Source organism: Anabrus simplex, chromosome 14 (genome assembly GCF_040414725.1).
Source record: "Anabrus simplex isolate iqAnaSimp1 chromosome 14, ASM4041472v1, whole genome shotgun sequence".
In the NCBI taxonomy this organism is placed as follows: Eukaryota; Metazoa; Arthropoda; class Insecta; order Orthoptera; family Tettigoniidae; genus Anabrus; species Anabrus simplex.
The window spans coordinates 98,857,056-98,879,926 of NC_090278.1; the positions used below are offsets into that span (position 1 = coordinate 98,857,056).

The 22,871-nt window shown below is 40.9% G+C and overlaps 1 protein-coding gene across 1 annotated transcript; it reads right to left on the minus strand.

The window, feature by feature from the left end:
• Positions 1 to 3,305: 3,305 nt before the first annotated feature.
• On the minus strand, positions 3,306 to 22,270 carry LOC136885611 (oocyte zinc finger protein XlCOF6.1). Its single transcript, XM_067158300.2, has 5 exons — positions 22,249 to 22,270; positions 20,200 to 20,251; positions 18,241 to 18,300; positions 12,319 to 12,380; positions 3,306 to 7,962 (listed from the first exon to the last, which is right to left on the minus strand). The coding sequence occupies exons 2-5, from the start codon at positions 20,245 to 20,247 to the stop codon at positions 7,494 to 7,496; spliced, it is 639 nt and encodes a 212-aa protein (XP_067014401.1). The 5' UTR covers positions 20,248 to 20,251; positions 22,249 to 22,270; the 3' UTR covers positions 3,306 to 7,493.
• Between the last annotated feature and the right edge of the window lie 601 nt (positions 22,271 to 22,871).

The following is a 22,871-nucleotide window of genomic DNA, read 5'->3' on the forward strand; positions in this document are numbered from 1 at the left end:
TCGTTTCACTTCATTACCAGTCATGACGCACACGCTGCATCAAACGGCACTGAAGGCGAAAAACTCATCGGTAGTGCCGCTGATGCAGCGTGTGCGTCATGGCTCGTATGTACATAAATAATATTGAAATAATTAAAATAATAATCTAAAATGCATAAGGACACAGAAATGAAGTCCTCTAAGCAAAAAAAAATATTACGGTACCACGGTATTGGTTGCCGATATCCGAGCGGCCGCGAACATGTTAAGAATGAGCAATGCAGCATAAACAAGTCAATGCGAGATACAAACGGACACATATTTTAGAATGAAGTTCGGAAAGAGGACTCTATGTAGTGGTAGACAAAAACACTAAATTAAAACAAGATTATTGAAAATGAGCTGGCTGTGAACTTCCCACTGAAAACAGAACCTACAGATGATAAATCTGCGTACCCCTACCACTGCTCTAGATCTTGGGTGTAGTTGGAAGCTATTGTTGTTAACTAAAATACTGTTTTCAAAAAAGGATTGTAGTTGTAAGTAACTGAGGGTTGGCTTCTAGAACTTGCTTACACTTGTGTTTCGTTCTCTGTCTTTGGTTTCTTGTTCTTGTAAGTTTGTTTTGTCTTGTGTTTTCCTGCCTGTTCAGACATTAGGGGAGCTTTCTACGTCTTTTCACTGCTGGACAGTGATCACCTGTGGCGGTTTTGAGGAGATTCCAAAGGAGAGATTAAAGTACTTTCGATTGAGTACCACCATGTGAGGAATACCATGGGTCTGAGCATTGCCTGTGGTCGAACATGTGGATTTGGCCATGTTTTACGGCCGGATGCCCTTCCTGACGCCAACCTTATATGGAAGGATGTAATCAGTATTGCGTGTTTCTGTGGTGGTTGGTAGTGTAGTGTGTTGTCTGAGTATGAAGAGGAAAGTGTTGGAACAAACACAAACACCAGTCCCCAAGCCAGAAGAATTAATCAAACATGATTAAAAAAATCCCCGACCCGTCCGGGAATCGAAGCCGGGACCCTCTGAACTGAAGGCCTCATCGCTGACCATTCAACCAATGAGTCTAGCCAGTGGATCGATTTTGGAATTATTTTTAACCTTCGGTATTGTGAGTTGGCTTCGCTGATAATTTGAAATTAATATTTATCCTTGCATTCTTCATCGTAATGTTTTGAATTCTAGTCAGTGGATGACACTTGGATTTTTAAATTGGATTGCATGTTGTCTCATGTCATACCAATCGGGGCCAATGACCTACATGTTAGGCCCCTTTAAACAACAAGCATCATCATCATCAGGCACTTAGTTGAGGTGGTGGTGATTATGATTTTGAGAGGAAGTAGAGCTGTGCAACAAACCTCCAGCAACACTAATCAGAGGGGAAAAAATGGAAGGGATCAGACACTTTGAGAAGAGAAGGCATCAGCCAAAGGAAGACAAACAACAGCCTTGAAGGGTGTGAAAATGAAAGGTTCTCTGGGCCTCGTGAACCAAATGCCGTTACGGTGGGAAAAGACCAAGGGAGGTGGATAGGATAAGTGAGGAGCCTGGCACAGTGCCAGGGCCCCGTGCTCCCAAGTTAACAAGCCCCTGAAACAGCAGTCAGTTGACTAACCTGATGTACAGTGGCAAGTGTTTAATTACAACTGATGCATGTTACCAAGTTCCTTCAGTAGACACCAGCACCTGCTGTGTTGACAGTTCGAATGGAGCGTTCTGCTGCCTGACGAATCTCTGAAGTTCCCTCATCTCAGCAATCAAGTCAAAGTCACAAGGGCAGCATGGTGGATGGTACAGCAATTCCCAGCACCATCCATGGAACAAATCTGCCACAGCTTGCGCTGTTATGCAAAATGATGGGTGGGTTCTGCAGAAAGTGTTATGGCTTCTTTTTCAAAGCTGTTCGCTGGTTGTGTTCCAGAAATAAACAGTAAAACTATGCATTGACGGTCTCTGTGGAAGAGCGTAACGCGTTAGGCTAACACCATCACACTTGTACACGAGAATAAGCATAACTCTCACAATGCATGGGTTCTGATGAACTTTCAATCTTTGTGGTGACCCGTAATATTGCCATTCATTCGTACGATTTCACCCATGTTTTGTCTAACACAATGATACGGCGTGCGAAAGCCATAGCGCTCGAAGTGGTTTCAAGCAGCGTTGTATCGTAACCGTTTCTGCATTTCCGTCAAACCATGCAGAACCCATAGCGACTCATTTTTCTTTCAGAATGTGAAGCACAGTTGTACGTGCTAATCCATGTGTCGGGCAGGTCACAAATCATATGGCGTCCAACAATGACCAATAACTTCTTCACTGACACTAGGACGACCTCGCCGATGTATGTCTGCCACATTTTGGCGTCCCTCATTGAAGGCCTTTGCCCACCGTCCCACTCTTCTGTAAGGCAATGCAGATTCCTCACAAGCCTCTTCAAGACCTTGGTGACAATGTTGTGCTGTACTACAAGTACTTTGTTCCTGTTTTGGAAACAGTAACAACATTACCTTAGACCGCCAGGCTCTGTTCCTCTCGCAAGTTCGCATGCGCGCGATGCTATCAGCGACATTATTAAGTTCCGTTGCACGGTGTCCCTACAGCAGTGTCACCACTATTAGAGTCCCAATCTTCGTAAATCAGTACAATCTAAAAGGTAATAGTGTAATATATTCTTTTAAGTTCATTCTTCAGATAAGGCAACATTCTATAGACATACAGTCTTTGTAACTTATGAACTTGTAACATGTTTCCAATTGATTAAGCCAAATAATTCCATGTTAAGAAAACAGTATTGCTCTTATGACAACAGGGTTGCCACATCTAACGACTCTCCTTAACACAATCGCGGATAAACGACGCCACATAATTGTGTGAAATTCAGTGTTTCAGTTCAAGATAAAAAGCAAAGAAATTACTTTATTATTTTTTAAGAACTAAAGAGAACGAGGGGATTTACAGAGGCTATTTTTGGTTTGTACAGAATCAGATGTAAACTACGGCACATAGAAAACCTCAGTATTGAAGTGTAAGGCAAATTGGGGGAGAAAATAGAAGCATAATATTTTTTAGGGGCTCGAGGGGTGAGGAATGCATTTAGTTGCATTTAATAAATTTCCCCACGCAACGTGGGGTATTGCTGTGCTGTTGTATCACTCACAAAAACAACAGTAAAAATTATATGCTGTCATGAAAAAAAGTGGTAAGAAAAAAATGCGCTTAAGAAATAACGACTAAATAACAAAACCATGCACAAATAAAACACTTGGGCAATTTTTATTATTAATACAAGTTATGCCATAACGTATCACTGCACACCAAACCAAATCAAACCAAACCCCATAGCACTACAGCCCTTGAAGGGCCTTGGCCTACCAAGCGACTGCTCCTTAGCCCAAAAGCCTGCAGATTACAAGGTGTGGTGTGGTCAGCACGACGAATCCTCTTGGCCATTATTCTTGACTTTCTAGACTGGGGCTGCTATCTCACCATCAGACAGCTCCTCAATTCTAATCACATAGGCTGAGTGGACCTCAAACCAGCCCTCAGGTCCAGGTAAAAATACCTGACCTGGCTGGGAATCGAACCCGGGGCCTCCGGGTAAGAGGCAGGCGTGCTACCCCTGCACCACGGGGCCGGCATCACTGCACACCACACCACACCACCAAAATCTTCAGTAACAACTTTTATACAGTATGAAAATAATAGAAGACACAAATACTATGCAATATAGAACCAACTCTCACTCGGCGGTTCACAGAGTGAGGCTTGTACCAGAGCAACACAGAAGAAGGAAAATGAAGGAAGGCCACGAAGCGATGGCTGTTCCTGCCACTGTGCTTCCTCCCTACAAATATATTTATGAAAAATAAAATGTTATGTAGTTATTTTAATAACTCACAGGCAAAAATAACTTATCCTTTTTATCTGTCTTTCATAATACATTACAAAGTACAGTGTAATATCCATTAATCACGAGCAATTATGGGTGTGTTCACTCCTTGTAGGTCCATAAGAGCAGTACTGTGGAATGAGCTATAATCACCTGAAATGCAGAGCTGGCATAAAATCTCAAAGTAGTTAAAGAAACTCCACAAGACAATGAATTCTTGCATCCATTTTATTTTTACATATAAGTGTACAAGTTACATCTCCCTCTTCTACAAGAGGTTAAAGTTATTTACACACTGCTTCACTCATTTTCCAACTTTACAATGAAGCAACCCTGTAGTATCTCCTCGACTCATTGACATTAGACTTGACCCAATACAGTGTACTAGTGGTCTTAACTACGCCAATAAAGACACTTATCTATACTCCTCATGTCCGGTTCTCCCTCCTAACTGTGTAACCCGGTTGTATGAATGCACATGTGAATGTGTCCAAATCTTCTCCCATTTCTCTACGGGGTCGAGTGTGAAGCGAGATGAAGCTCTGTAGCAAGTTTTTACGACAGGATGCCCTTCCTGACATCAACCTTATGGGAGGAGTTAACGAGATTTTTATCTATCGTATGGCTTTTAGTGCTAGGAGTGTCCAAGAACATGTTCGGCTCGCCTGGTGCACGCCTTTATATTTGACGCTCAGAGGTGACTTGAGCGCCTCGATGTGGGATGACGATGATAACGAGGTGTCGGCACGTAGCCTACTCCAGTCGAATAACACAAAGTCAAAGCTCAATGTCCCCATCCAAAGGGACGAATCACCATCAAAAGCGCTATATGACCCCAATCCATATGAATACTGCAGAGACGTTTGGAATTCAGCACTCAATCTAGTGATTAGAAACTGTATACCGCCACCTCTCCTACCCTGCCGGATAATATTCTGACGGTCAAATTTCTTTCAAATGACGGGACTCGAATCGACTAACCACAAGGTTGGACCACATAGATTTTATGCCTTAACTATCGTGCCCACTGGGCAGATTAACACGATACTAAAGTCTTTACATTAATTCATATGTCATTCACCATGTTATGTAGATCATTCGTTTCCCACCTAACTCTAGAACCAATGTTTTGTAACGATGCTCTAGAGAAGAAAATATTCCCCACTCACGTGACCATTGCCTGTTTAGGTTGAAATTATTGGCAATAATGGTTATGCCTCATGTGCACATGCCTGCAATATCTTCATTAATGGGCAGTTCATATTCGTGTGTGAACTGGGAGAGAAATGGGAATCCAGTGATCAAATGCATCGAGTGCTGGGCTGAGCGACTCAGACCCCAACTTGCCATTTTCGATCCTGGCTCAGTCGGGTGGTATTTGAAGGTGGTCAAATACGTCGGCCTCGTGTCTGTAGATTTACTGGCAGGTTAAAGAACCCCTGCAGGACTAAATTCCGGTACTTCGGCGTCTCCATAAACTGTACAAATAGTCAGTGGGACGTAAAGTAAATAGTCTAATATTGACCTTTGTGCAATGGCCGTTTAACCAGATTTGCGTGCAGGGACAGGGCAAGGGACGTGTGTTATTGCACTAACAACTCTGTGTCCCTACATAGGACACAAAATTCCAAGCATAAAGGAAGATGTAAAAGATAAGGCTTGTATTAACCAACGTAAGTTACTTTTATCTTAGATTTCCTAAACTCGGATAACTCTCTCTTCTGTATTCACTACAGAATTTATTATCTTGGTTTACCAAAACTAAGTGTTTGTTTCAATCTGAATTTGAACTGTAAATTTTTCATACGGACGCATGGAAAACAAATTACTACGTGCTCCTGCCACAAGTTTTTGATTCCATTCAGCATTTGCAAATAATCTGTATAAATTATGTCCGCTGTTGACTAGAAACGACGAAAGAAGCCTAATGCGACTTCCCAAGAGAGAACTGTTATTGAAATTGCTGGTAGAAAGCATTAACAACATAGAGATATAGCCTACACATTGATTAAGGGAGTATTCCTTAATTCTTCACCCACTCATGTACCGTACAAGATATAGGCCTACCTGTGTGTTATGTTCGATTATGGATAACACTGACAGTGTCAAAGCTTTATTTTTATTTTTTCCTATTTGCTTTACGTTGCACCAACACAGATAGGTCTTATGGCGACGATGGGATAGAAAAAGCCTAGGAATTGGAAGGAAGCGGCCGTGGCCTTAATTAAGGTACAGCCCCGGCATTTGCCTTGTGTGAAAATGGGAAACCACGGGTCAAAGCTTTAGAAATCCTAAAATGTGTGAAAATCAGTGTCGTCATAGAACTCAAAATATGTTATCCACCTGAGGTTTATTAATTGTATAATATTATTCATCGTCGTGATTTTCTGTTTCAATTAGATATTCCAGCCATCTATGAGCTGCCATCTTAGATCTCCCATTTTACCGGTCAACCAATCTCCGGTAAAATTTTAAACCGACATAATGTTGTTGGTGAATACAAACTAAACTTTCTACAGCTTCAAACTAAGAGAAATTTTGAAAGGAACGCACAATGACAGATCAGCACGGGAAGACGAGATCAGGGAGTGCGTAGATCTTTACAAACTAGTTTCTAAGAGAGAGGTTAAGAATGTGGTTCGCACATGGCTGCCAACTTAGGTCAGGTCCCCAGTATTGACTTGTGTCCCCACCAGGAGGGAATATGACACAATGAAACGTCACTTTCAAACCCAGCACTTTCGTTACTTTTGTGTAATGTGGTAGCAGTGGGCCAAACAATGATGCGAGCTCCATCAGAGACAAAATGAACTGCAGCCTACAACTGTAACAGAGGAAATGGCCACATCTCAGATATTGACAGTGTCGGTCTACATATACATATTAATACTTCTAGGGGTGGCTTGGTCGATCCATGACCAGCATAAAGGAAGAATCTCTGCTCTCACATCCATCTTCCTAAAAATGCAAACTACCTATTAAAGTGTAACGAGACCATCTCCACACAGATGTGCTCCCTCCTCGTCAACACGTTCTTCTCAGCAGGAGGGTACGGACATCTTCATAGATCTTCAGTCTTGAGGTGGGAAGTATGGATAAACACAGGAGAAGGGAATAGAATAAAGATAGATCTGTCAATACATGTTTACGTCACATTTCTGATGAATGAACAAGTTGGGGGCTGAGAAGAAATGTTTGAAATGATGACGAGAGAATGGTTCTTGTCTCCTCTTGGTTCTTATCTTTACACTGTAAATGCTTCAGCACTGATTCTGACGACAAGAAGAAGAGAAATAAGATGATGAGATATGACTCTTTGTGTTACACATTAGCCTTGTCGTCTCGCATGACTGCAGACCCATTGCATGCCTTGAGCAGACCACTAAGCATTATCTACACAGGACGCACAAACCTCAATGAAAGATGGCGCACCTAAACAAATGAAGATGGTAAAGCGCCCATCATCACGGCTAAGAACACGGGCCATCCTTGCCTCATTTACACCAAATTTGGTGAGACAGTGACCAGAGTCTCAATGAACAAAAATTAAAACTCATTCCTGTCTCCATAGGTTCTCGCTTTCTGTCTTTTACCCTCAAGTGGCTGGTCGTCACAAGTGCCGCTCCTGGATGTGGTCGAGCAGTTCCTTGGTCAGGACGAACACTTCCCCGCAGTGCGAACACACCTGCCTCTCGTCCCTGTCGTGGGTCTTCAAGTGTCTCGTCAGGTGTTCGGGCCGTGTCAGTTTCCTCCCGCACACGAAACACTCATACTTCTCCTGGCCCTGGTGGGTCTTCACGTGGCGGGCGAGATGCTCGCTGCGAAAGAAGCCCGCGCCGCAGTCCTCGCAGACGTGCGGCCTGCCCCCGGTGTGCGTCTTCTCGTGCCGCTGCAGGTGCTTGCGTCTATAGAACGCCTTGCCACACTCCGAACAGAAGTGGGTCCGTTCCTCGTCTGTCGGCCGCTTCTCTCCGTCGGTGCCGAGGCTCCGCCTGCAGGAGTGTGTGGCGAGGTGGGCCACGAGCCAATCGTGAGTCGGGAACCGGCGTCCACAGTCGCAGACCAGCTTCCTCTTGTTTCTGGAAAACAGCAATGTTAGCTCTTAAAAATATTTGAAAAGGACTACACAACTCTAACTTGTGATACTAGGTTATACCTTTGAATAACTTTTGATCAGCAATATATTCTTGTCAATCTTATGTTAATTTTAAGGACACTTCCTCTTAAGCATTACTTTGTCAATTTTATATATTTTTCATCTAAACAGTGTTGTGTGGCTGAAGATGTTGATAAAATACGAAACATGTACCACTTTTAACCATTAAATTGCCTTAAGCAATCATTGTATCAACTAGGCGGAAATTAATAAATACTTAATTGTGAATGTATTGAAGTGCGATACGGACCATGAAACTGATTTTATGATAGTACCAAGATCGCTGTTTCCTTGCAATACTGTATTTACGCGAATAATCCCCACATATTTTTAAAAATTGAGGCACGAAATTAGGGTGCAGGTTTTATTTGTGTCAAGGTTGACAACACGCTCCTTGCTCACCTTGATGTTGGATGTACATTTACACTTTGTGTAACCGCATATGTAATAAAACTGTCTCCATATGTCATATTTAAACAGAAAACTATTCAGACTTTTAATTCTAAACTGCCTTTACATTTTAAAAAAGTATTTTGCAGAGTAATTTAAAATCAAAATTTCTCCGCGTAACGATAGAACGCATCTTCCTGAACGTGTACAGGTAGCTTTCCACACTTTCATTCACATCGGTGTGTCTACAGTCTGTTTCATAGTTGTTAAGTTCGAGTGAAATCTTAATTCTTTTGTATTCGGCGTTTTAAGGAATGCCACATTATCACGTAGCAGATAGTGTGCGGAGAAGCAGAATTCGCAAACACTGGCGATGCCGACAGTTGGCGAAAAAGCGTGGCTCATAATGATAATTCGTATGAACCAAACAATATTGTCAATGCCGACGAAACTGCATTTAAAATTTTTTTACTGCCGAGCCCAGGCAGACTTACGGTTTTCAAGGAGATGGGATCACTGTACTGTGTTACAATGCACACGGAAGCTAAAGACTTCCTCCCTTCGTCATAGGAAAGTTCGATAAGCCACGATGTTTTAAGGGCGTTGGGCACTTTCTGTGCAAGCACAAGGCATCTAAAAATGCAAACAGTACAGTAAACCAAAGAATAAAGCATTTGCACAGGAGGGCTAGCATGGACTACTCCTCCTCTTGAATATTTTCTTCTTTCGCTGCGTGAGTTTATGTTTGCCAGTGATTTATCCAAATTCATTATTTGAATATTGCAAATGCACTTGTTGGATACATTTAGAAACAGTTTTTTTCCACGACATTTGAAAGGTTTAAACTGTGAATCAATGTTAATTGCATGCAGTAGTGGGTATTAGAATATTTTGTGACGTGGCAAGAGTTGGCAGTTAATTCAAAACCACGTAATAATGTGGCATTACTGTATTTCAAAACTAATATCCGAGTTTGCCGGTGTGTCTGTTACAAGTGTTTACATTGCACGAAAAGAATCGGTTGTGTTACTATCCGACTAAAAAGAGATTGCGTGTGAGAAACGTTTTAGACGCAGAGTGTGACGAATTTATAAGTAATTTAGGAGAGGATTCTAGGGATGCAAGAGACAAACAGGGAATCGAGCCTGTCCGGCCCACTTGCTAATTTTCTTGGCATATTATAATAGCAGTGATAATGTATTTTTATCGTCTCAGGCAAAATAACTATATCCGTAAATTTACATGTTCATATTTGCGTAAAGATCACGTGGACCGCACAGAGTGATAGGAAGTGTTTGTTTATGCCTACGTTACTCCTTCGATGTAAGGAATTCTAGTTCCTTTCATTTTTTCAAAATGAGCCTTCCTAAAATTAGGGTGCGGGGATTGTTCAATGGTGGGGATTATTCGCGTAAATAGGGTATTTACAAGTCATACTCATGAAGTCATTTAACGACTCCATATTTGATGAACTTCTGTAAGTTAATTCAGATTCAACACTGTCTTAATCTACAAAATTGATGATGATTTTGAGCCAATGGGAGAAGAAATCATTAAAAGGCAACAAAATCAGCTTGCAAAGCAGTATTTACAAAATATTGTGGGTCCCTCTGAATTTTATATTGAAAATGGATTCAAAAGGAAAACAGCATTTTGGAGGGAATACCTGTGAAACTATTACACTGTTGTCACAAGTAGCCAAAATATGGATGAGAGGAAGGGTGGAGAGAAATTTAGAAGAAGAACAGTATGGATTTCGACAGGGCAGGTCAATGATAGATCCTACATTTACCATGAGATTACTGGTGAGAAATGGAAAAGATCTGATGATGGTATTTCTTGATCTAGAGAAGGCATGCAATAGTATTAATAAAGACAAGGATGTGGAAGGCAATTAAGGGAACTAGTGAAGGCAAAGTATAAGAACTGTTTTGGTTCTGTCCAAACTCCATTCGGGAGAACAGATTGGTTTAGAAACCAAACTGGATTAAGACAAGGAAGTGTAATGTCTCCACTTATGTTTACAATTGTTATGGATGCACTACTAAAGGAAACACTTTTTTTTTTTGCTAGTTGTTTTACGTCGCACCGACACAGATAGGTCTTATGGCGACGATGGGACAGGGAGGGGCTAGGAGTGGGAACGAAGCGAACGTGGCCTTAATTAAGGTACAGCCCCAGCATTTGCCTGGTGTGAAAATGGGAAACCATGGAAAACCATTTTCAGGGCTGCCGACAGTGGGGTTCGAACCTACTATCTCCTGAATACTGGCCGCACTTAAACGACTGCAGCTACCGAGTTTGGTTAAAGGAAACAAAGGCAAGATATGGAGGGGATATGAAACTATTGTTGTTTGGAGATGACATAGTGATAGGGGCCAATAAAAATATCACAGTATTATTGCAGATCACACTTTTTATAAAACCAATGTTAGAAGACGACTTTTATTCCGGAGCAGTGGGTTATTAAACATTATTCTCTGGTCGCATTCTTAAACAACTCGACCATATGCGACTGGCAGGAATGACTCAGGCCGCAATTTTGAATCAAACAAAGCTTTGACCAACTTGAGACATAGAGTTGGAACTCGAAGGTGCGAGTTCAACATTCGCAACCTCTGCACACTTTTAGATGCGGACACCAGTCCGTTTTGTGACAGATTTTAATTTTGTCTTCATTAGGAAGGAGTTTCACGACTTTTCCTGTATCCAGAACCAGGCTATCACAAGACAAATATTTGCTACACTTCACTACACCACTCAACACAAAATAAATTTGTAACTTCAGAATGGAATGCGAAATACAAGCACAAACAGCGTTGCTGTGTTATTCATTAATCTCGCTGCTAACCGGCAACAAAACTGAACATTCCTGAGGCGAACGGCTTGCTCCCCAAAAGTGCAACTTATCCTGTGAAATTCGGAATTCAAGGCCTTTCCCTGTAATAACGTAACTGTGGCAACAGCCCTTCTCTGAGAAATCATGTTTCTTTCACAAGGGATGACAAATAACATTTTCAGGGTTAGGAAAAATGTGATCTACTAAGCAAACATTCGTGGTATTTTTATATAGATTTAATACGATGAGAATCCAGACTTTGAATTTATGATGTTTATGATGTCTTCTGGTATGGGTTAGAGCAATTTTGTTACTTTCATTGATCTGTCTCAGCTTTATCCTTGGCTTTGACAAAATGAAAGTGACTGAGGTATGAGTGATGCTGGTAATGCCATTCCTTCTGCAGCCAGTCCCTGCTATGAATGGTGTGAAAATATTGCTCATAGGGTCGGTTGGTGCATGCATTTCAGTGGGCTTGGCAGACTGATATGTAATAGCAACTTCTGGCTCGGTGAGGAAAGCAACGGGAAACTACCTCACTCCCCTAGTACGCCTTTTCAGTGATGCCCAGGCCATCTATGACAGCTTATGGCGGAGCTGTTGAGGATCCAACCAGCCTTCGGGCTGAGGACTAAACATACATACATGAGCAGGAAAACATGTTAATGAGGAACACACTAACAAGGTTTCACTATATTAACGTATGCATCAGAGATTTGTGATTTCTGTGTGTTAAAGAACATCTAAGTTGAACAAGATATGCCAATGATGAACAGTAATTCTCTGATGGTTCCAGGACCAAGGAGGGGACTTCTACCGACCGTAGAATGTTCCGACCTGTCCGTTTGCACTGTACTGAGTAACTCAACAGACCCCTCCATAAATGTGCAACTTACTTTCTGAATGTACCTCGTAACACAGTTTGTTCAATACCTCCAACTTGGATATTTTATACGTCTCTTCATCTATACAAACGATGTAATACGGAATAAACTCTTCCACTCCGTAAATCAGGTGCTACCCCACCAAATACATGGAGGTAATACTCACTTGGTGGTACAGATGTTCTCGTCGTCTATGTTCCTGTTGCAGTCCTCTTTGTAGGAGATGTTCTGAAATGGAGAAAAATACTTCATTATACTCCCTGCCATGTAACTGCATACACCTTACACTTTCTAACAGTTGCAGGTTGGCAGAGAATTATGTATTGCCACTACTGAATTCTTGAAATTACTAGTGTTACATTTGCAAGTATAATTAAAGCATATTTTCTTCTTCTGTGGGATTGTAAATATATTTGGGTAATACCAGTTAAGTAGAATTGAGGCAAGTTATCGTAGTTGGTGTTAAATGACAAATGCAGCATTTTAATAATACGGTCTTATTTCATCCAATTCATATGTATAGAATGCAATTGGAGGATCTAGAAGAAGCAAGAAAAATCTGCAAGAACTCCTCTGAAAAGGAAAGCAACGTTACCTCCTCTATAAAGATCAGTTCATTTCGTTATCAACATAACTTAAGCTTGTCTTGACTTATCATGCCTTTGGTACGGTTTGGGTATTCTCACTCACTTACGGCATATATGTACGTAATATATTTGCTTGTGTGCTTTTACTTCAGTCTGACAAATAATAGCAAATTTCAGGAAGGAAGTTGAATTATTTACACCAGGCAAAACCTGAAGAATATGGTTACAATAAGGCATATATCAAAATAAAGGCAGAAATATATAACATTAAATTGAGAGAGAGAGTATATTCTTAATTCCTCATTGGACTTGAAAACCGAGTTGATTATGAATATCTTCATCCTCTTCAATGTCCAACTCCAGTAGCCCTGGTGTGGTTAACAAGCCTCCTCCACTTCTTTCTATCCTTCTACTTTTCCTGCTCCATTACTTCCTCCACATCCAATCCAGCTTCTCTAATGTCCTTCCATTCACCTTCTTCTCGGTCTCTTTCCCTTAACTTCTCTTCCAAATTCCCTTCTTGCTACCCGTTCCTTTCCCATTCTTTTTATATGTCCGAACCATCTCCGTCTTGCTTTATGTATGTCCTGTACTTACGGTTCTATATTTAGCTCTTCTCTGATTTTAATATTTTGAATTCTATCTCTTCTTGTCTTTTTAACCGATGTTCTTAAAAATTTCATTTCTACTGCTTGGATCTTACTATCTTGTCTCTTATTAGTTACCAGCGTTTCTAGTCCATATGTTACAATTGAACAGTGGTACAATGCTTCCTTGTTGCCAGTCTTGAGGTATCTTTTCGTCCTTCCATATGGCATTGAGGGCTCTGTATAGCCACTGTAGTCCAATGCTTCCTGCTGCCTTAATCATATCAGCATGGAATTTGTCTTTTCCACTTGCTTTACCTTTAGCCATTGCTTTCACTGCCCCTTTCAAGTTCCAACCATGTTATCGGGTTCTCTTCTTTTTCTCCATCTATTATTTACATTTTCTTTTCTCCTTCTTCCTCCGAGCAATCATCCTCATTATAAAGTTTTTCTAATTACTTCACCATCACCTTCTGAAGACTCTTTTCATCATGTACTATGGATCCATCTTCTCTCTCTATTGCCTTAATTTTTTCTTGATTTATTCTTTTCGATTTTATTACTCTGTATAATAGTTCCGGATTTCCTCAACTATCTTGCTCAGTTTTGTTGGTAAACTCTCCCCAATATTCTCCTTTTCTTCCTTGATATCCTTATTGATCAATTCTATGGGTAAGGGAACCTCCATTATTGATACCGTACTTACATTATGTGTCGTGATTTCTCTATGTAACTAGGCAAGTTGGCAGCAGTGATGAGAGAAGAGGGCGGCGAGTGTTTAGCTTTACGTGACGAGTACTTCCCTTGTTGGAACTGTTCTACACCATGAAATTTCTTCAAATTCAAGAATTCACAAGTTTACTTGTCAAACTGGTTGCAATAAGTGTTCTAATCGGTCAAAGAAATGCCAGGTCTTTGACTCTTCTAGGGCATGCTGAGAATCAAAACAACAAAAATGGCTTTGCCTTCAAGTCCGAGGGATGTAGTGTGAGGTACAACCCTACCTATCATTTTCCAGCTTGAGTTTCCCGGGTGAAGCGCTCACCACTTGTTCCTGTTTCTCTGTATCCTCCCACTTGGCATTCCTCTTGCTGACCTCTATCCATCTATTCCTTGGTCTCCCCTTTTCACTTCTCGGTCAAAGTAATTCTTTGCTGTTCTCGTTCCATCCATCCTCATAACAGTCCAAACAATTGTAAACCACGTCTTCCTAAAAGCTCAGTAACAGGTAGTCTGATGCCAGCCTCCTTCCTATTTGCTTCATTTCTAATCTTGTCCTACCGGGCGAGTTGGCCGTGCGCATAGAGGCGCGCGGCTGTGAGCTTGCATCCGGGAGACAGTAGGTTCGAGCCCCACTATCGGCAGCCCTGAAGATGGTTTTCCGTGGTTTCCCATTTTCACACCAGGCAAATGCTGGGGCTGTACCTTAATTAAAGCCCCTAGCAAAAACATAACATCTAAATGTGATAATATGGCAGTAAAAACATTGCAAATATTACATAAATCTTTTCCTCATGTAAATTATGTTTTACTGCACATTTTCCTTCGTTTTGAGATTATATGCTGCAGCTAGTCCAAGAAACACAACTGCTGCATGCCTTTTCTCCATTTTAAAACAAGATGCTATCAAATTTTGCCAAACCTTCTGCAACGGTGAACATTTCACAAGATGTCTTGAACTAGAAGAAAAATTTGATGGTGTACAACAGGCACAAGAGGAGAGTAGCTTCAATGTAATTTTTATATCTCATCAAGTACAAAGTGGTGGTGATTACTGTTTTATGAGGAAGTAGAACTGTGCAATCATCCTCTGTACAGGATATACCCGTGATGATGATACAAACTTTCAGGGATGACGGAGGACGGCAAAGGAACCGTTTGAGTCAAAAGTTATTATTAATCCAAGTTGTTTAACGTGCGTCCGTTCTTGACAGACGTTGGGGTGTCAGAATTTCATCGCGCAGTAGTTCTTTAACGTGCCGGAAGTCAACGGCATGGGGTTGTCACCCTTAAAAGCCACAGACCTCAGTCGGGATTGAACCCGTTAACGTGGGATTAGCAGACCAATGCCGTATTTACTGTACTGTACACATCATGTGCTGAGAGTACAATCCTGACGAGCAGAAGAGGCTAGGACCTAAATGAGTAAAATTGTGCCGGTTCCTCATCTCGAATTGATCCATTTACCGTCCTCCATCATCGTGAAAAGTCTGTAACATCATCACGGATACACACTGTATAACACTAATCAGAGGAGACCGGGCGAGTTGGCTGTGCGGTTAGGGGTACGCAGCTGTGAGCTTGAATCCAGGAGATGGTGGGTTCGAACCCCACTGTCCGCAACCCTGAAGGCGGTTTTCTGTGGTTTCCCATTTTCACACCACGCAAATGTTGGGGCTGTTCCTTAATGAAGGCCACGGCCACTTCCTTCCCACTCCTAGCCATTTCCTGTCCCATCGTCACCATAAGACCTATCTGTATTGGTGCGACGTAAAGCAACTTGTAAAAAAATTTAAAAAATTAAAAAAAGAAGAGATGTGACACTTTGAAAAATGAAGAATTTGTTGTATGTCCGGCGCTCCCTTCTCGCTCCGCCAGCCAGCTACACGCGCGCCAAGTGTCATTCTTCTAGCCTCGACGCGCAGCCCTCAGTGCGCGTGCCTGAACCATCGTGTGTGTACTATAAAGAGGAACTCCCAGCCTGTCCAGATGCCCACTTGCCCCGGTGTCCAGCTCCAGAATACACCCTACGTCGAGCACGGAGGCTACTCCTCTTGAAAATGTGCTTCGGCCAGGTGGACTGAATTTCTGGCAGTACGAGGTCTCACCTCTGGTCACCGCTCCTCTTCCGCTGCCCATATCCAGTCATATTATTACATACCGTCATATTTCCTTAATTAATGCAAGCTCCCTTAGTTTCGCCAAGTAAGAATTCTTCCAACATTGAACTTGCTTTTATGAACTCAGCAAGAAAGGACTTTCCAAAACATTTATGTCAGTACTTCGGATAGTTTTCGACTATCAACTTTTCATATATCAAGGACTATCTTTTCAAGATAGAAGTGGATGTAAATACTGTAAACTTGTATATAGTGTACAGAAGATAGACTCTTTCTCAAGATTCCTAATTCATTTTGCTTCAAGTTAAATTTCAGTTTTATTTGTGTAAATAGTGTATTTTGTATTTGAAGCGAATAATAAAGTTGTGTTTTGTAAATCTCAACCTTGGTTACAACAGAATTCATCCAAGAAAGACAAGGGCCATGAAAATGAAAGACTCCCTGGGATCTGCAAACTAATACCGCCAGAGTTGAAAAAGAACAAGAGTTGACCAAGGAAGGTCAGATAGGGGAGATGAAAGTGAGGAGCCTGGCACAAGTAAGTGGAACCAATGGCAGGACTCAGCTAAAGGCCCCGTGGTTGCCGACCCTCGCTACCAAAGTTAAGAGCCCTCGGGTCACCTTTTACTTTCCTCTTACGACAGGCAGGGGATACCCTCCCACAGTGGGAACACATTTGAAATACGAAGATGGTTTTGGTGATATGGACGTCACCTACAGTAAACACTGAAATGAGTGGTGGAAAGACATGCGATCTCCAAACATCTTCAGTCTTTTATGTGGGAAGAAAAAAGTCGGATAAACCAAGAAAATGTGGTAAAAGACTAGGAACAAACAAGTGACTGAAGATTTGTCAACAAGTGTTGTTCCTTTACATATATACTATGAAAATGCTTGGTGTCGGTCTTGTCTGCACAGTTCTAAGACGACAGCAATTTTCACCCCTGTACCGTCTGGGCGTGTGCAGCCAAGTTTCAGCGTGCGAGGGGTCTACAGTCAGTTTCAAACGGTTCTTCCAACTGTACATTTTGCATAATGTCTTTACCATATGTTGGGCTAATGGTACAGTGGTTACTCCATGCAAAACTGAATGCAAAACAGATCGTTTACTCTGCTGAGGACATTTAGGCAACATATAAAATTTGTGTACTTCTACTTTCCTTACGGTCGAGGGTGTGTTCTGTTTTACCGCTGGATGCCAACGCTATGTACAGAAATGTATTCAGTATTATGGGTCTAGTGTTTATAGCAAGCCCAGGAGCCACCCCTGACTACCACCTCTTACACTTCAACGTCCCTCGTTTCCCTCACGCTCACAGGATATCTCGGCCGACTGCTCTTTAAACAGCCATGTATAAAGTGTTATAAAAAAGTTTCTGTCTGAGGGCGTTGCTGCAGCGAACACGCAGCGTAACGCGACTCCGATGATGGTATATAAGCACGGGCGTGTAGGCAAAGCGATTAGTGTGGCAGTCGTGTCCTGCCAAGGTGCGTGCGTTGAATGCGGCCACGTGAAGTATGGCGACGTCATTACCAAATGAGCCCAAACAGAACCGATGTGCAGTTATTCTGTTCTTGGCTGCCAAAGAACAAACACTGGTGGACATCTATTGGAGAAAGATGACTGTGTACGCGGCAGTATGTCTGTGGAATGTTGCACTAAGTTCCGTGCGGATCACCTTTGAACGCAAGATGCCAGTCGATCTGGGAGGCCATCCTCATCCATTACTGACAAGAATAACCGGGCGGTGATGAGATCTCTCCCTCAAAAACGCCTTGAAGGGTGGACGAGGACACGGTGTGTTACCACTCAGGGATCTTTCAACCTGCTGTGTTGGCAAGATGAGTGCCACAATCCTCATGGCGATTTTGTCTGACTGTATGGCCGTCAAACAGAAACTTTTTGATCGCTCCTTACAAAAGCAATATCTGAGTTAAAACATATTTTTAGGTTAAATTTACTCTCCAGGTTTAGCAGCAATAGGAAATATTACTAATTACAAATGACGTAGAATGCAGGTTGACACATTACATCATCAAGAGGCTTACGAAAAGGAAAGATAAGAACATTCACCTCATCGCCATTCAAGATGATCACCTCTGGCTCCATCTTGATTGCCTGCTCATCAAAGTCCTGTGAAACAGAAAAATAAAGAAAGTTTTAATTCAGGAGCATCATATGCAATGAAGTCACACAGGTTCATGCTTTGTGTGGTATTCTACAACCATCCTATCAGAGATCTGACACTTCCAAGAATGAAGGTTTAATTATTTTAACCATAAAGGAATTGAAGACAGTTCTGCCTCACATGGCCGTCCATATCAATAAGATCAAATTTCCAGTTTATGTACGAGTGAACAAACAACCACAACAGTGTAGATACATAGAAAGATCAAGCAGGAATAAAGGAAAGGAGAAGTCTCGAGAAGGGAAAGCTGACAATAATTAATATTATAACATACATTTGTATTGTACATATATTAAATTTTAAATACCTCATATTGTTTTTACAAGATGACACACTTGAAGTTTGTAAATTAAAGAATGTTTTGCCCCAATTAGAATGTTAATAGGAAGGTATAAGTCCTAATATAAGGAATATTATATTGTATTGAATAGGTGGATTTGTTTTAATAAATATATGTGAAATTTTAATATACATATGAAATTCAATACAGATCAAAAATTATATTTATTACTTGCAATTACATACCACTTAGTCACCCAGCTCGTCTCCTTTCTCCGAAGTCTTCCCAGCCCAAACTTTGCAACATTTTTGTAATGCTACTCTTTGGTCGGAAATCGCCCAGAACAAATCGAGCTGTTTTTCTTTGGATTTTTTCCAGTTCTTGAATCAGGTAATCCTGCTGAGCGTCCCATACACTGGGACCATACTCTAGTTGGGGTCTTACCAGAGACTTGTATTCCCTCTCCTTTACATCCTTACTACAACCCCTAAACACCCTCATAACCGTGTGCAGAGATCTGTACCCTTTATTTACAATCCCATTTATGTGATTACCCCAATGAAGGTCTTTCCTTATATTAACACCTAGATACTTACAATGATCCCCAAAAGGAACTTTCACCCCATCAACGCAGTAATTAAAACTGAGAGGACTTTTCCTGTTTGTGAAACTCACAACCTGACTTTTAACCCCGTTTATGATCATATTATTGCCCACCGTCCATCTCACAACACTATCGAGGTCACGTTGCAGTTGCTCACAATCTCGTAACTTATTTATTATTCTATACAGAATAACATCATCTGCAAAAAGGCTTATCTCCGATTCCACTCCTTTACTCATATCGTTTATATATATATAAGAAAACATAAAGGTCCAATAATACTGCCTTGAGGAATTCCCCTCTCAACTATTACAGGGTCAGACAAAGCTTCACCTACTATAACTCTCTGAGATCTATTTTCTAGAAATATAGCAACCCATTCAGTCACTCTTTTGTCCAGTCCAATTGCACTCATTTTTGCCAGTAGTCTCCCATGATCCACCCTATCAAATGCTTTAGACATGTCAATCGCGATACAGTCCATTTGACCTCCTGAATCCAGGATATCTGCTATATCTTGCTGGAATCCTACAAGTTGAGCTTCATTTGTTTTTTCACCATTTTATCTGTTCATTGTTATTTTCATTTATGGCTGAAGAAAACGTAATTGAAGGCTGAAATATGTACAATTTTTTCATCTTTTTAATGTGTAGCAAATAATGATTTGTATATTTCTGTGATAACGTACAATAATGTACAATTTTAAAAGTCGAAATAGAAAGCTCAATGAGTGGCCTTGCTCAAAAGTATAATGTATGATACAAAAGGGCCTAAAAACTGAAAAGCAGAAAATAAGAGAAACGATAGGCCTACATGGTTCAGAAGTTGCTGGTGAACGCTACATGCAGCGGATACTGTCTACTTCACACTAAACACATAAAAGCAGAAAAAGTCACAGATTTTTGATCAGTTTGTTCACACATTGCTATGAACCGAGATCGACTACAGCCGTACACTTACCTCGTCATGAGGAGTGGCAACAGGTTCAATGCTCGTCTCTCCATCCATCTCCCTGGGAACAGAGAGTTTAACAACACTTAATACAGATCTCCTGATTTGCAGGTGGAGTTAGATCTTATACTGTGGACTGAGCATTTTAGTGCATTTTCACATGTTTATACAAAAATAACTGATAACCTTACTTACAGTCACAAACTTATTTTGGGTTCAGAAACATTTGAGCTATGCATACATACCTTATTTTTCAAAATTTGAGCAAAACCACTAACTTCTATAAATAAATTTACAAACCCAGTTTTCTACTTTCAATTTTTTCATTTTCAAAATGCATATTAAAAACATGGAGAGTCTCTCTCTCTCTCTCTCACACGCACGCACGCGCGATACATTTATGAAACACAACATACATATTAATCATTGACGAATGAAAAAATTACATTAATTGTAGAAATTGGCTCTAGTCGTCGGCCGCACAATACCATGCGGCTATGAAGCTACGTCGGTAGTATTAACTTAGTATTGTAGTAGAATTAGGTTCCAATGATGTGCAGCTTCACGGTATTTTTTAATGGACTACAAGCTCTGCAGAATGTGTTCCAGCAATCTGCTAACGTTTGTAGTATGCTAAAGCGTAGAACTCAACACCATACGACCTCCACAGAAAATTAGAAATGACGTACAGAGTAGGCCTACACAGCTAGTCTTCAAAGTGTTAACAAGGTATATTCTCCATAATATTACTCACTGTGGTTTGCTTATGCAAGGTGAATTTTTGGAAAATTAAACAATTCAGACTTTTATGCTTTAAATCAGATATTTTTTACCCTACTGGTATTTTTAATCTTTAATATTAATCTTAATTTAAGCTGTGCATTGGGTCAGTGTGGGGAAAAAGGAGTCAAAGACAACCTCCACATCTCCACACAGATGTGCCATCACCTCTTTATCTCACGCTTTACACATCGAGAGTGAAGAACCATCACGATTGCCCCTTGATGAGTGTGCATGTCTCCCCCCTGGCTAAGCTGGGAAGCAGAAATGAGCCCATCAGGGGCTGAGAAGAAATCGATGAGTAGAAGAACAGGGACTGATCAAGAGAGAGTACATTTATGTGAAAATGTGGAGACTGTCCTCGTCACATCTTGCCACTCTGACCTGTCATTGTGTTAACAGTTTCAGTACATTCCTTGCCAAGCTCTACTTCCAACACTCTTGCTGAACCAATATGCAACAAATGAACTAGCTGCAAAACTGTAACAGCATCGTTCTGTTAATCAAAACACATTTGGTCATTTTACTGGTGAATGTATATTGCTACAATACTGAAAAAGACAGGAAGTTCACCTTTATACAACTTTCTTCCAAGTGTGTGCAATGAGATCATTGAATACTGGAACCTTGAATTGATTATGCTATGAATAAGTGCACTAAGGTTGGTAAGCAGACAGTACTGCTAAGCGAGGAAGAAATGCTACAGAGCTAAATACGAATAGAGTATTGTAGAGATGCGAAGTTGGCTCTCAACAGCCTACAGACAGAAATCTCGTTTGTACTAACCCCATAAATACAATAAAAACGATAGTAAACAGTTTGAATTATAGCCTATGCAAGGATTGTCCGATTACATACACACATTTCCACTAATCTGGAAAATATGGATTTTACAATATTTCTGGCTTACAAAACACATCTTGTGGGCCAAGTATTCTTTCCAAACAATTATTAATATAGCCTATACCTAACTTGTTCACTTACCTAATACTAATCAGTAGTTATTTCGGACTGAACAAACATCAACACCCATGAACACAACCGAACCAATTTCAGTCAACCTACATTCCATGTGAATTAGGAAGCGTAGTAAAGTAAAAACAAACAAGAAGTTCGATATCGTTAACTCAGGTTATGTTATGTTCTTCATATTCATATTTACTGTAGTAAAAATCTCAGCAGCTACAAGATTAACGTAAAAAAACGCTATGTTACAACTTTTTACAAAATAATGTATCACAAGAGGGTCATTAAACAAGATTACGCTATTTTATTTACCAAAGTAATAAAATTCTTCTTGTTCTACAATACTTTATAATTTAATGGGGCTCGCTGAATAGCGGTTTAACTACTCACTGACCCTATAACAGTTCCGTTCTCTTTGAACAGTTCCATCCAAGCAGTGGCCGGAGCACCGCAGCGTGTCGATTGGTTACATAGCGCTCCGAGTAAAGTAACGTTTGAACACTTGTTGTTTGAGTCATCAGTCCATAGTCTGGTTTGATGCAGCTTTCCATGTCAACCTATCCTATGCTAACCTTTTCATTCCTACGTAACTGCTCCATCCTACATCTGCTCTAATCTGCTTGTCACATCATACCTTGGTCTACCCCTACCCTTCTTACCACCTACACTTCCATCAAAAACCAACTGAACAAGTCCTGGGTGTCTTAACATGTGTCCTATCATTCTATCTCTTCTTCTCGTCGAATTTAGCCAAATCGATCTCCTCTCGCCAATTCGATTCAGTATCTCTTCATTTGTGATTCGATCTATCCATCTCACTTTCAGCATTCTTCTGTAACACCACATTTCAAAAGCTTCCATTCTCTTTCTTTCTGAGCTAGTTAGTGTCCATGTTTCACTTCCATACAATGCCACGCTCCACACAAAAGTCTTCA

Coding starts and splice junctions, on each gene's coding strand:
- LOC136885611 (XM_067158300.2), bottom strand. CDS start 20,247: ATGGATGGAGAGACGAGCATTGAACCTGTTGCCACTCCTCATGACGAG. Junction 18,301..20,199: donor TTGCCACTCCTCATGACGAG/GTAAGTGTACGG, acceptor TCTGTTTCACAG/GACTTTGATGAGCAGGCAAT. Junction 12,381..18,240: donor TCATCTTGAATGGCGATGAG/GTGAATGTTCTT, acceptor TCTCCATTTCAG/AACATCTCCTACAAAGAGGA.